Below are 15,033 nucleotides of genomic sequence, written 5' to 3' on the forward strand. Positions count from 1 at the left end.
CACTCCTTGTGCCACCTCTTCTTTCTGGGCCACAAAGATTGTTCTGCATCAGCTATCAGAGTACTATGCTCAAGGCAATAAGACGCATCTGATGCGCACTAAGTCCTTTCGAGCACATGGAGGATCAATTGGCGCTACGACCTCCCGGAGATTGTCGCAATGGCAGCGGCAGTCTTCTTCCACTTATTTTCAGGTACAGTGGCTTCCACGACCTACAGATCTGTAGTCCGCTCCATTGAGAGAGAGTGATTGTTTGATACCGTCTCCTCGTCAATCCGCTCCTTCGAGAGACAGTGGTTGCTCGACTCCTTCCTCTTCTTCGGCTACCCAATCCGCTCCATCGAGAGACGATGACTATTGCCCACCTCTTGCTCATTCTGAGCCACACCCTTCCCTACCCTCGACTACTCAAGTTCGAGAGGCTACCTCTGGGATTTCTTCAGCATCCCAGATACCTTCTTCGGCATGATTGGCGGCATTCCTTCGTCATCAGACATTTTAGAGTTCGTAATCCATGAGTTTTTGGATTCCCTATCTACTTCAGAGGGGGATTCAGAGGGGGATGTTATTTCTTTGCCCTCAGAGGGGGCATCTACTTCTTCGACTTCAGCGGGGGCCCCTCCAACTTCCACTTCAAAGGGGGAACCTACTCCACATGAAGTTTTTTTTACCCATGCTCTACTTTCTTGGGGTGGCTGTCTTCAACCAGTCATCTCTTCTACTGATACCTAGGATCTTCAGGTACTACGTAGATTGGGATCTCGGAGGTTCAGCCGCGACTTGGTGATGAGGCCTTCGTATTCCTTCTAGCATGGATGCACGGAGCTAGTGGCTTCTCTCCCGAGGTTGAGTTTTGGTTTCTCCAATTCACTTTGTCTACTGTTTTTTATTGCAAGTTCCCTTTTCGGTGGAAATCTTGGATCCTAGGGATCCTCTCCATTTTCTTCCTCCTCTTCTTTCCTTCGTTCCTTAGTCAGCATGCAACCACCTCCCGAGATCGAGTACGGGCATATCCTTATGGTTCTCGGCACCACACAAAGTCCGACATTCCTCCTATACATTGAATGATTTCATCATCTATATACTAGGGCCCTTGGGCAAGTAAACAATTTCCCCTCGAGGGACATTGTCCAAGTGGCACCTGCTGCATGAGCATTCTTCAGCATGTAGCATTGCATCTCCACCTCACTCTTCTCTTGTTTCCCTTTTTGGGCCTGAGAGGGGGTGTTGAGAAACCCTTCACCCATAGTTTGCGTTTTTTGTGTTTCTGCCTTTTGCGTTTAGGGTTTGTAGCCCCAAAAAGGGGCGCCATCCTAGACTGACTGTGCTTATTTATTGGCCACTCTCTCATTCATTCCTTATGGCTGATTCATTCAGTCCGTCACTTCTTCTCTCCAGCCTCTCCACTATCCTCACACCCCTTCAGGAGGACATTGCGGTTCATGGTACGTGGCTGTCTTCATCATCTTCCTTGTGCTACGGCACCCTTGTTCCCTTGTATCACATTCACTCCATGATTCATAACTTCATCATTCCATTCATCAGAGTTTCTTCTCTCTTCTCTTCTCTTCTCTTCTCCATGTTTGCTGAGTTCACTTCTTTTGTTCCTTCGCGCCAACCCTATTGTCTCGTTGGTACGTCATCTTTTGACACCTGTTGGTCTCAAAATTGGCGCCCCTTTCAGTATTTATTTAACTTAATTGAAGAAGAAGTTGATGTATAATGGGATTCTTCCAATCCCTTTCGGTATTCCAACTTCCCTTGTCCAAAATGACCAGCAAGTCTTCAATTTGATTTGCCTCTTCACTCGGGCAATCAATTGGCCTTCACCTGCTGTAATGGAGATGGAAACTACCCCAAATTCAATGATTTGCTAGTCCCTCCACTTCAATAGACTAAAAACAGCTTCAACCCTATTGAATCCAAGTCTTGGAGCTTTTAATTTTTGGAACATTTCTCGAGGCTGCTGCTAAACTCTAATTTTTGTTGTAGATTAGGATTTACAGCAGAGAAATCTGAAATTTCTCAGCCTCTGGTGATCTCAATGCTGTAATCTTTGAAGCAAGGTTGTAGAAATGTTGGAGATGAGATAGAATGCTAAGGAGAGAAAAAATTCAGATTTTCTTTGCGAAGAACTGAAGAAAATCTGTCATTTACTGCTGTTGCCTTGTCTTAACAGCTTGTAGATGCAAATAACTAATGAAAATCAGTCATTTACTGTTGCTGCCCTGTCTTAGTAGCTTGTAGATACTGTCACCTGCTGTTGATTGGTCTTCTCCTATCCCTGGCTACCTTAGAAGGTCCTCCAATGGCTGTATATTAGTCCAGCAACATCTCCTTCCTCTCTCTTGCATGCTGAATACACTAAAAATGTCTCTCTCCAACCTCTAAAGACGTTTTTGAGTCTTGCATGGGCATTTTTGACAAGTGGCAACCTTCCTAAATGGTTTTTCCAGCATTATCCATAATTAAATATTAATTTTCAGTCTTTAAATACTGAAAATTAATCTGATTGGCCAATAATTAAATTGGCTAGGTAACATCCATTCCCGAGTGTCTTTGCATCATCTTTGACCATAAGATTGATGTTAGGTATCATTAACCTCACTTCCATAGTGTCACCAACTAACACTTATGGCCGAATGAATGACCTAGGCCAACAACTGGCACCAGATACCACCAAGTAACTGTGTGGCTTAACTTATAGCAACTTTTGTCTTTGATATCCTGTGATTTCCTCGGTTCTTGGGCTTATAAATTTACTCTAACCCCAATTACACCTCACACGTGCAACATTTACTTAACCATGTGATTGAAAATTAATCCACATGTTAAGTGAGGTTTCAAAAATACACGTCCTCATGACACCATCAATAGAAATATTTGCACAGATAGTAGTACGGAATGTGTCCCATGACTCTAGCGATGCAACTAGTAAGAACAAGGGAGGAAGATTGTCCTTAAATGCAGTTCCTTGCAAAGACAAGTGGTCGAAAATAGAATGAAACTCATTCAAGTGGGCTACATGGAGGTCCCCTTCTTCATACAAAGGTCCATGAGTTATTTTTTTGAAGAAATGCTCTAAATGCAAAAAGCGTGAAATTGTATGACAAAGCACAGATTGATAAACTCAGAACACAATAGGGTTAGGGTTAGAGTAAACTCAAAGATAGTGAACACAATGAATGATAAAGTAAATGAATAATGAATATACAGTGCTAATGCAGCAAACACAATATGTAGTGAATATTGAACCTTAAACTTTCATATCTCTGGGATTAAGGCAGAGGTTATGAGTTATAGAGTGTGTCATATTTCGAATGGATCTCGAATCGCAGCAAAGACAACCTCCGAGTATGGTAAAGGTAGAGCCCAAGTGGAAGCACACAAGTGGAAACAAGAGCAAAGCAAGAGCTATGGTGGATGGAGCAAGAGAGCAAGAGAGAGAGATCGTATGTGGGAACTCCAACTGTCACAATGTGTGACCGCCCTTTTCTTATTCAATGGTCATTGAAAGAATAAAGAATGAAGTGATAGTGATGGGCATCCGCTACCTGCAGTGGACGTGTGTGTGGGTATTGCCAGTGTAATGAATACACAGATGGTTAGGCACATGCGCCTTTACCCCCAATACTATCTAAACTCTTAGTTGAGATTGTACTTTGTCTAATGTTGCAACTAGAAGGAAGGGGACGAATAGTGAAAATAGTGTCCATGCATTGTTAAGTCCACAAGGATCATAATGACAACATGCAAATACATACTACTAGCTACCCCTCATGGGTGTACTTTCCTAATCCACCTACAGGATGTATAGATGAGTATTCTGCTTTGGGAAAGTACTATTTTCCTGATATAGAGATGGAAAATGATGAGTTCGAGGATGTCTATCGGCCATAGAAACATGGGAGAGAGGATGGATTTAATGGGGATGGGGATGGCAAAACCCAAGGAACCGGGACAGGGGTGGGATGAGATATACACAATTATAAAAAATGTTATGTACAATGAGTCATAGTTTCTTAATGAGGATTGTGAAAAAGGAAAGCTTTTTGAACTTAAAAAATCAATATATGTGTATGGGTGCACATGTGTGAGAGAAATTGAGAGAGAGAGAGAGAGAGAGAGAGAGTGTGTGTGTGTGTGTGTTCAGCCATGTGAGCACCATTGAGCCATCCTATGGCTGTCTACTTTCCTGCTATTCAGGATTCGTACCCCACCCTCTTGGCAGTCCCCTTGTCAGGGACAGGAGAGGGATGCCTCTGAATTCGAGACACACCCCTCAGCCGATCCCATCTCAGGATGATATCTCAGCATCTCATGGGGATCCTTCCCCTCCATCTTGTGTTATTGTGCTACCTGCCTCTTGATGGATGGTTCTATCTTTGCAGATTAATAAGTCCTCCACGATGTGTTGTTCCATGTGTTTAGTATGTGTAAATAACTTGAAGTAGCTTCTAGAAAGCTTGCCCATGGAGTCCTTCAGGCAGTGAGGATCATTTGTTGTGAGTTTTTGGGCTGTTGGATGACCTAGGCATTATTAAAGAGAGAGGTGAAATGCCATCTTGAAACATCTCTCATTGTCTAGTATACTGGGCATGAGAATGTGTGTTTGTTTGACTCAATCACTGTAATGCTGGAGTGTGTTTTGATGCTTGTATCCTTTTTAATGAGTTACCATGTAAATGTTTTCTAGTTAGTAGATGTTTCCTTAGAAGGAACTTGTTACTCTTTTTCTTTTTCTGTTTGGTATGTTGTATGCAAGGTTTGCTCTAAAAAGCCTTTGCCAAATTTGTAAAAACATCAAAAAATGCATTTTTGTTGCCTCTTTGGCTAATGGCACAATGAGTAGGATGCTGAGTTGACCACTAGGTTTTCAGCTGCACTATCGTGATGGTGTAGGAAACATCTGATGGGCTAATCGACAAGGAGAAAGAACAAGAAGTTTCCGAGCATGTGGATTCTAGCGATCAGGTGAATGTTGCAATTGATTGTGTGAAAGTGTGAGGGCATGTGCACAGTGAATGAATAGTGTGGTGCGTTGCATCGACTGCATGTAGGGTCTTTATTGGATTGTATTATATAAGAATTCTGGTGAAACTGTAGCTGCAACCATGATGATAGTCTCAGGCAATGCATAAACTCCATGTAAAAAAATCGTGTTTTTGCAGTTTTCTTTTTGATAGTTTTATGTCATTAATGACATATCTACAGGAGAAATTGTGTGCTGCACCAGCTCTTACAGTGTCGTGCTTGCAGCTAGCTGACTTGTCCCAAGAGGTAATTTACCATAGCAGCAAAATATACAAGTCTAGTTTTCTTTGGACTCACCTGGACACAATGAGTTTATTCACTAATCAATGTAAAACGAGCTCTTTTTACTTTTGAACTGTGATTTCACTGAAACATTATCCCTTTTTCCCTTTACCTTCAGAAAAACAGAAAAGGATCCTTGCGAGCTCTAGGTTGGAACATTGCTGTGTGCAGGCAATAAATACTGTATGCTTTTGAAGAAAAAAGAAATTTTAGTATCACCAACTGGTGTATTTAGTTATAATGTCAAGGAGCTCTCAGAAAAGTTGACCTGGGTTCCTCCTAGCAACTCAAAATACTATCCCCGTGAAATTGGGTGAGAGTGGGTGGTCCATCTTGCATTATCTTGAGCCCCCATCCCTAATGCGCACTTGTGTCTCATCCTCAGGAGAGCGCCTCCATAAAGAGCAGCTACCAAAGCCTTCTTGTTAAAGATCATATCAGTTCTGATTCTAGCCAAATCCATAACTTGATCTGAAAATTCCACATCTGAAAATGAGCAACAGGTAGGCCTTGAAAGTTGACACCGTACCCTTAGACCTGCCTTTATGGTTTATGGCAGCCACCAAAATCAAGAAAAAGAATCTGTCATGAACAACTCTTACACCTTACGTGAATGGCCCTGGGCTTGGGATTGCCCCCAGTCTATTCAGGCATTTGTAGATCTTTTGCACAATATGCAAGAATGAACAGTACTTTTCTCACGTTCAAGTTATTGTAATTGAGCTCAGTCCTGAGGGAAATGGAAATACGTTCCTTTAAGGGGTTGGGAGTACACCACCTTCAACCATCAAAGTTGTCTCCAACTCTTTTGTGTGTTCCTGGCTGCAAGTCATTTCTAAGTAATTGTATCTTTATCCTGAAGTGTTTAGTTTTCCCCCAATTTACTTGATGTGTTTAGTCACAGAAGTGAGCGTATCTTAACTGTTGACCATACAAAAGATAAGATCACTAAGTTTAGTTAACATGCCCCAGCCCTTGGACATTCCTTTTGCACATAGCTTGTCTAGATTTAACTATTCTTCCTCATCAGACTATCTCTCAACGTGAATCTTTAGTGTTTCTTCTTACTCAAGTGCACCTGGTCCATCACTCTAAGCTATTATCATGACAAAAAGAGCAATACTGCAAAGATGGTTGCTGACAAGAAAGAAATATGCGGATAAGTATATAACATTGAAATCTGATATTTGAAACTTGGGAGTTGATGTTCTTGCCACGTTCTCTCCTGTAAAAGCAAGCTGTAGCCATAGGCACGAAAGAAACTGGGTTTTATTAAGACATTTGTACCTGAAGTTTAACATTATGGCTGTCCTTTGAGTTTTACAGTGTTTTAGTTGCCTTGGTTCTAACTTTTGTGGCTAGCCTGTCTTTGAGATAAATAAATTTTTTCTAGCCAGGTCACTGATCCTTTTTTTTTCTTTTGGGGATTTTTCTTGAAAGGAAGTGTTTTCACATGGAAATTTATCCATTTTCTTTAATGAATGTTTCAATCAGTTTTGCCTGGTGATCTATATATTGAACTAAACAAAACTACATACCATTCTTAAAAAGGGAGGATTTAAAAAAAAAACTTTCCTATTTCTGCAAGATATGCACAGAAGACATAAGAGTGTACGAACACGACTAAAACACAGTGAACACAGACAAAACACAAAAAATGGAAGATGTACTTGATGAATGAATGAATGCTAAAATGAAATGAGTGAAGAAGGTATAGATGTGTGGGTGCTCAATGAGCAGAGATGTCCAACAACCATTGACTTTTGTAGAAGTGGGCTGAGGGAGTGTGTGGGAGAGTGTTGTCATCCGTGTATCGATCCAGAGTGCAGAAAAAAGACCAAGAATGATGTAGACAAGAGCTGACAATGTAGCAGCTGAGGGCCAATCGATGGTGAAGGAAGTGGGCCCATCTCAGCCAGCTGCCATCAGCCTGCTTTGGTGTTACCTTCTATTTGCCAACTCGTCAATGACTTCATGACAGCTGTGTTTCGAGTCTCAGCATGCAGTTGACCTGTTTTCAGCCTTCCATGTGGCATCTTGCTGCTGCTCTTTCATCTGGAGCTAATTTGGATTGCTGGTCTTCATCGTCAAATCTGCATTTTTTGTTGCTACAGCTTCATGACATCAGATTCGTCATCCATAACATCAGTTTCAGTCAAGTTCATCCACGATTGGCCCTCTGCTACTACATGACATCATCCTCAGCTCCAATCTACTTCGTGTACCTCATTTTTGGTGTTATTGCTGCATTGGGCTCCTTATATGGAGGACACTTTCCAACACTCTCCCTTAGTTCACTCCCACAAGTGTCACTGGTTGTTGGATGCCTCCGCTCCTTAAGCACCCACATTTGTATCATCTTATTTACTCATTCATTTTCAACATTCGTTCATTAGATATATCTTCTCCCTCTTTTTGTGCTTTGCACGCTTGTATGATTTCATAGTTTTTTAGTTGTGCTTGTGCACACTATGTTTTCTCTATGCAAACCCTAGCATATATCCACATGATATTGAGGCTAGTGCTCTTCTAAAGAGGATCCTGCATGGCTATTGTGAAAAGCCTGATTTGTAGAAACTACACAAGTGACATAATAGATTCACATTGTCTTAGACACCTCTTTCTTGGGAGTGTCTTCTTTGGCCTCTCCTTTATTGGAGGCCCTAAGGCAGAATTATACTCTCAATGAGAAGGAGAAACACATCCTCTCCCTCATCTTCCTCCAATTTACCAAATGTTTTATGGATGCCAGATGTGAAATCCATCGAATACATGCATAGAATGTGGCTTTGACTACACTCTTCAATCCTCTCTATACATTCCTAGAGGAGCTGCACATCAGTTAGAGCATTCAGCTGGTAAGGTTGGCGGCTGGCCACCTCTCCACTTAGGGAGGATATGCCACTTTCATTGAGTCTTAATCTTAGCTAGGTTTGTTGTTGGGTTCATGCAATCCATTTGATTTAGGCACTCCGTTTGTTGTGTAGGATTTGGTTGTAAGTCACGGCTCGCCATGAGAGCATGAGAAGTATCAATATGTTCATGGAAAAGGCTCTAGAGGTAGAAGCATGTCCCCAAGTATTTGCATTACATTACCTCTTGCTTCATATGAGCATATTATTGGTGCTATTCATTCTAAATTCTGTCTGTCCCTTCCTCTTAACATGATCATGGATGTTCTCTTTCTTATGCTCTTGGTAGCATAGGATTATACTCCACACTTGTGTCATCTATATTAGGTTCTGTGGCTTCTATGTGAAGCACATTAGGCTTAGGATCCTTTGTTTCTTTGCACAATTCGTTTTCATTTTCTCAAGTTAGCTTAGATTATTCACATCTAGGTATTAGGTCTTGGCTAGGATCCCCTTCTTACTTGCATGTGCATGGCACTCTGCACCCTTGGTTTATCAGGATTCGGGATGTCACTTGAACACACCGTACCTGCCATGTACTAGCAAGTGAGCACACATGCAAGATATTTGATTAGGGTCAAATTGCTGTTTGTGTTAGTGTTGGACTAGATGTTTACATTGGTGCTTTTCTCCGAGGACGTCTTGAGTGAGTTATTTGCCAACTAACAAAAAGAGGGGGGGGGGGGGGGGCGGCAGTTGCTACACAAGGAGAGAGCAACAATAAGACAAATGACAAGAGTTGAAAGAGAGGGTGTGAGAAGAACAAGTGGGCTATGATAGTATAGGCATTGGGTTGTGTAGGGTGGTGGCAATTGCCAATAGGAGGGAAGCAATAAGGTGGCTAGGTATGCAGCTAGGAGTAGAGTTGAAGGGTTGTGTTGCAAGTAGGATGAGGTGGGGTTGTGGTGTGGGTGCGGGTAGAAGAGGCAGTGGAGGTGAAGTGGAGGCTAGGAGGTAGGGTGAGGAGAAAGTAGTCGGGGGGGAAGGGTTTGTGATGGCGAGGAGGAAAGGTTGATGGCAATTGGAAATGTTGGTGTGGCAGCAACAAGCTTTGGGGGGCCTCAATGGAGCTCGCATAGTCTTAGCTACAAATAAATTGTGTCTTCATAAGTCAAGGGTATACTAGCCTTTAGAACTTGTAGAAATATATTCCATAGTCACATGGGGTGGGGAAGGAGGACAGGGAATGGGGATGGGGATGCGAAGGGGGATGTCCAAAAGCAAGGGATGGAGACGAGGGAATGGGATAATATTACAAAAATTCATTTTATACTATCACTTTTGAGGTGGAAAAGGAAAAACCTACTAGAACTTGAAATCGGAGTCTTACAAGTATAAAACTATGAGAATTTCGAATTTCACTTTAAAGAGAGAATTTATTGATACATGTAAGGTAAATTTTAAACTCATGATAGAAAGAGAAATGCAAAGGTATGTAATGAATGATGATAGTAGAAGCTACTATTGAAAATCTGTAGACTATATACGTCATGACTCATAACTTGTAGAAGCAAGCTGCAATACAAATATGAACAATTGTCAATGATCAAGTTAAAGGTGTGCCAAAAAGGCTAAAGCTTGCTGCCTAGACATGGTCCATGGACCATATGTCTTGATGAGTGATCTGTTAGCAGTCATGTTTGTCATGCCTTGTCATCTCCTGCCTGTGAGCCTTAGTCTGAGTCAGACGAGGACATTAGGAGCTCTGACATGTCTGTCATGTGTTATGATGGGGGAGGCTAGTCACTCTCGACTGGCTATCTTAGGTTGTGTATTTCTTTTTGGCCTCTTCTAGTGGGCAGCCACTGGCTGCCCGGCCACTTTTTGGTCACTGTTGTGGGGCGCTCATTTTAGGGTTAGGGTTAGGGTTTGTCCGTTGCCTATTTATTGGCAGCCCCCCTCCCCACTTGGTCACTTGTCTTCTTGCAGATTCCGACACTTCTCCCCCGTGGTGGTGCTGCCATCATCATCAGCCTGATCTGGTGCCCTCACTGACGCTATGGGCTGCGTGCAGGGACTGATCAGTCCATTTCAGTGTATTCAGCATTCATTTCAGTCAGTGCAGATTTCTCTTCCTTATTTTCTGCTTTCTCTCTCTCTCTTCCTCCGTGTTCGTATTCCCTCTTCCGCAGCGCACTCTCACATGGTATCATCGCCAAACTGAGAGCACGGAGGTCTTCATCGACTGGAGAGACACCACACCTATCATCTGTTGCTGCCCCCCTTCTCTCCAACAGCCAGGCGGCCCCTCCAGGTGGTCTATACATTTGCGTTTGCTGCCTCAGCCCCTTCCAGAGGCTGCCATGTCATCAACCAGCCCCTGTCTACTTGCGTTTTCAGCTGGGCGGTCTTCTCTTCAGCTGGGCGACTCCACTACAGGCTGCGTTTTGCATCCAAGGTGGTCGTTTTCCCTCCTGGCGGCTTTTCTCCAGCTGGCGCTTCTTTTCTTGGCTGCGTTTTGGTGCCTGGCAACTTTCCCTCCGGCTTTTGTGCCCAACACAGCTGCGTTTTCACCTCCTGGTGATAGGCGACCTGATTTCTTGGAGTTTGGTGGTTCTTCTGGTGGTTGGTGACCCTTCTGGTGGTCATTCTTCGGCATCGGCACAGTTTTCTTTGGTGTTTGGTGTTTTGCAGATTTAGAAGATGTCTTATCATCAGTTTACAGGTTTTGATGACTCAGATGACGAGCTTTTGTCTCGACACTCATCTGAACGGAGGCGTGATTTCTATCACGAGGACTGTCGTTCGGAGTCTATTCCTCTTTCCCGTCCCCCTTCTATTCATGTATCTCGGCGATCCCCTTCCAGTGGGCCGACGATGCAGCCTTTGGTACCCCCTGTACAGGTACCCGTACTTCCTCAGCTGCCCAAAGAGGACCGGTTGGATGGCTCCAACTTTTCTCTATGGTCCTGCAAGGTGGAGTGTATCTTGGACTCCTTCGATCTTTGGGAGCTTGTTTCTGTTCCTATTCCCCGGCCTCAGGTGGATCCCGCAGATGGGACATCTATGGATCGTGCAGCCTTATGGGATCGGCTCAATTCTAGAGCCCGATCTTTCCTCTTTCTGAGTTTGCAGGATTCTGTCCTTGTTCATGTTCACAGGTTGAAGATTGCAGCGGACGTGTGGAGAAAGCTCGCGTCTCTCTATCAACAAAAGACGTTTGCCCACCAGGTATCTCTTGAAAAGAAGTTGCGGATGCTCGCTATTGATGCTAGTCCTTCCATGAAGGACCACATCAACAGATTACAGGATATGAGGGATGAGCTTGCATCCCTCGGTCGGACGATATCTTTTGAAGACATGGCTATGATTCTTTTGACTCAGCTGCCATCGCCTCGGTTTGATGTCTTCTACACCAGCCTTCTTACATCGAGGACCCGTGAGAAGCTTCTATGGGAGGAGCTATCCCCGCTTGTCTTGGAGCATGACGAGCGACTCAGAGAGGTTAGTGCTAGTGGATCCGACTCCACTAGAGCCTTTGTTGCAGGTTCGGAAGGACAGAAGAAGAAGAAGAAGTCAAAGGCTACGAAGAAGGACAGTTCTTCAGGCTTTGACACAGATTCAGAGAGACCGAAGTGCCCACACTGTGGGAAAGGGACACATCCCGAGGAGAAATGCTGGAAGAAGTACCCTCACCTTCGTCCGGGAGCGAAGGATGGATCTACATCGGAGCCTTCTTCTACCTCTACACCAGTTGTTACCCATGAGTCAGTGTTCCTTCATATCCATGCTTTGGAGGAGGATCCTTCTTCCGTGGCTGCAGTGTCTTCTGCGCAGCCTTGGTTAGTTGACAGTGGTGCTTCGAGTCATATGACTCCCCGAGGTGATTTGTTACAGGATCTCCGTCCATCAGAGGGTTCAGTCACTGTTGGTGACATTTTATCGGTGCCTATTAGTGGTGTTGGCACATTGCCTTTGTTTACCGACTGCCCTTCGAGCTCCTTTTCACAGGCCCTACATGTTCCGGATTTGGGCCTTCCCCTCCTCTCAGTTTATGGCCTTACGAGGCTTGGCACACGAGTGATCTTCACCGAGCATGCCGTTGTTATTGAGGATTCTTCTACAGGAGCTGTCTTATCTACAGGTTGGCAGGAGAGCGGGCTTTACAGGCTCCATTCCCCTTCTTTGATGCAGGGTCCTCCGTGGCAGTCTATTGCTACACCCGTTCCCGCTTGTGCACTTTCTATTCCACAGGTTCCTTCCCATCCCCCACCTTCTCTTCCGATGGTTCCCTCGTACCCCCCATCCCTTTCAGAGGGGGACGATCTCGGTGATGCGGCTGTGGATTCCCTGGCCCCTAGTGTTTTAGAGGGGGATTCCCAGGATCGTGAGGAGTTCCTTCAGCGGCAGTCTACATCGACGAACTTCATCGACATTGGCATTCCTCTTGCCACCCCAGGATCTATTTCCTCTTCGGCCTTCAGCCACATCCAGGATCTGAGAGGGGGTGTTAGCAGTCATGTTTGTCATGCCTTGTCATCTCCTGCCTGTGAGCCTCAGTCTGAGTCAGACGAGGACATTAGGAGCTCTGATATGTCTGTCATGTGTTATGATGGGGGAGGCTAGTCACTCTCGACTGGCTATCTTAGGTTGTGTAATTCTTTTTGGCCTCTTCTAGTGGGCAGCCACTGGCTGCCCGGCCACTTTTTGGTCACTGTTGTGGGGCGCCCATTTTAGGGTTAGGGTTAGGGTTTGTCCGTTGCCTATTTATTGGCAGCCCCCCTCCCCACTTGGTCACTTGTCTTCTTGCAGATTCCGACACTCCTTCTCCCCCGTGGTGGTGCTGCCATCATCATCAGCCTGATCTGGTGCCCTCATTGACGCTGTGGGCTGCGTGCAGGGACTGATCAGTCCATTTCAGTGTATTCAGCATTCATTTCAGTCAGTGCAGATTTCTCTTCCTTATTTTCTGCTTTCTCTCTCTCTCTTCCTCCGTGTTCATATTCCCTCTTCCGCAGCGCACTCTCACATGATCATCATAAACAAAAGGATAAAACTTGATAATCATGAGCAAGTACGAATAGCCAAAAGAGTGCAACTAACAAGTACTTAAGGGTTAAGTGATAATCACAAGATCACTTAGGATTAGAAGCTACAAGTCTATCATAATCATCATTTAAAATTAGAAGGTATAGGTCTACCATGACCACCAATCTGCATATCTCCCAACCCCACTATATCCTTTGCCTCCTCCTCTGTCCTCTTGATGCTTTGCCATTTGCTCCTACTATTGCTCCCATTGCTCAAAAGGATCGATTGTTGCAACAACACCATAGATAAGCATACATGAGTTGGCATTAACAAGGGCTAAATAGTTGCCTTGTTAGTGTGAAGTTGATTCCCTTTTTTTTTGTTGGATGCAAGTTGGCTATATGAGCTCCATACATGGGATGTTCATAGCTTGGCTGAGGATGTGAATAGTCAACTATTGAAGCTTAGGGCCATTGGATCCAAAGTCCTCCTACCATATAGTTGCCCCAACCTTGAATCTATCTTCTTGTACACCCCCATAATCAATAGAGACATTGAAGTTCATGTAATCAGTAAGCTATTTTTAGCCTAATCTGTGTTTTGAATCTCTAGCTGGTCGTGATTAGACTTTCTAGAGGCTTCGGCAGATTTTAAATCTCATAGACATCTTCGACTAATATTTGTTTGCTGCATGACATTACTATCAGCTCCCACCGGTTGCATCTTCATTAGATTTGGTGATTTTGATGAACTCGGATCCGTATATGGAAGATGACACTCTCCACCCGAAACTCTTCCTCAGCTTGCTTGCTCCCATGAGAGTTAGTGGTTGTTGGATATCTACACTCCTTGTGCATCTACATCTATATCATCTTCTTTACGCATTAATATCTGTCATTCATTCATTCTAGTTCTTTTGTCTCTTTTAGCATACCTTCACACTTGCAATGGCCATCCCTTATGTGTATGGCATGCTTAGAGAAAGGGGGACAATATATGGCATTTAGTCGTTGGGCTGGTAAATGAATTTAAAGGCAAATTTGAATTTGGGTGAGTTTCAAGGTTACTCTTAATTGCATTGAAACTTGTTTCCTAAGGCTGGAAATATATGAAATGTTTCTTTTATACAAAATCTATTTCTTATTCAACAAGGGGAAGAAAAGGGCTTTAAGCCCATAAAAACTCTCTTGAAACTTGAGAGCTCAAGCTCTAGCAGTTCGAGTTAATTGATAGTTCTGATTGAGGAAGTCTTGTAGCTCAAGGACATTGCTCAATACGTTTCACTTGAATTTGAATTGATTCTTGATCATAGCACTAAACGATCGCGTCAAACCATTTAGTGTTTGTGTTGGGAATAAAGGCCCTTGTGCCTTTAAATGTGCTCGGGTGTGAACATACCCTTAGCACTTGTACTTACACATATATATCTATCTAAAAACCTAAAGTGGCACACTCGTCATTGTACCTAAAAACGTGCTCACTCTCAGCTCTCACTCTTTCGGTCTCTCCGGGACTTAGGAACACCCGCTGTCTCGATCTTCGTGTCTGACTCGTCACTACAAACTGGTATCAGAGCAAGCAAGAGACAGCTCGGGTGTTATGCAGGAGTCCCAAGTGGACTCGACGAACGTCAATAGGCAGTCAGGTACGAGCGGTAGTCCCTGGCAGGCAATAGTCGCAGGCAGTGAGAACAGTCGACAGCTGTAGGCATCGTGGGTAGTTGCAGGCAATGAGGACAGTCGACAGCTGCAGGCATCGTGAGCAGACGCAAACACTGAAGACAACGACCAGGCGCTAGCGTGACCATCGGGCAGTAGTTGCATGACGGGCTCGT

The 15,033-nt window shown here is 44.0% G+C and overlaps 1 protein-coding gene across 8 annotated transcripts in view; it reads left to right on the forward strand.

The window, feature by feature from the left end:
- Positions 1–15,033, forward strand: part of LOC148029740 (primase-helicase Twinkle, chloroplastic/mitochondrial-like) — a 123,563-nt gene that overhangs the window by 59,165 nt on the left and 49,365 nt on the right. For all 8 annotated transcript variants that reach the window (XR_015692090.1, XR_015692089.1, XR_015692091.1 and 5 more), the window contains exons 6-7: positions 4,903–4,974; positions 5,215–5,280. Coding sequence is in view for 3 of the 8 variants with exons in the window: in XM_087686056.1 (XP_087542182.1) it covers positions 4,903–4,974; positions 5,215–5,280 (138 nt within the window). In the remaining 5 variants the exon portion in view is untranslated. The remainder of the gene's footprint in view (positions 1–4,902; positions 4,975–5,214; positions 5,281–15,033) is intronic.

The sequence above is a fragment of the Lygodium microphyllum genome, chromosome 10 (genome assembly GCF_053477565.2).
Source record: "Lygodium microphyllum isolate KBCC chromosome 10, Lygodium_microphyllum_v1.1.10, whole genome shotgun sequence".
In the NCBI taxonomy this organism is placed as follows: Eukaryota; Viridiplantae; Streptophyta; class Polypodiopsida; order Schizaeales; family Lygodiaceae; genus Lygodium; species Lygodium microphyllum.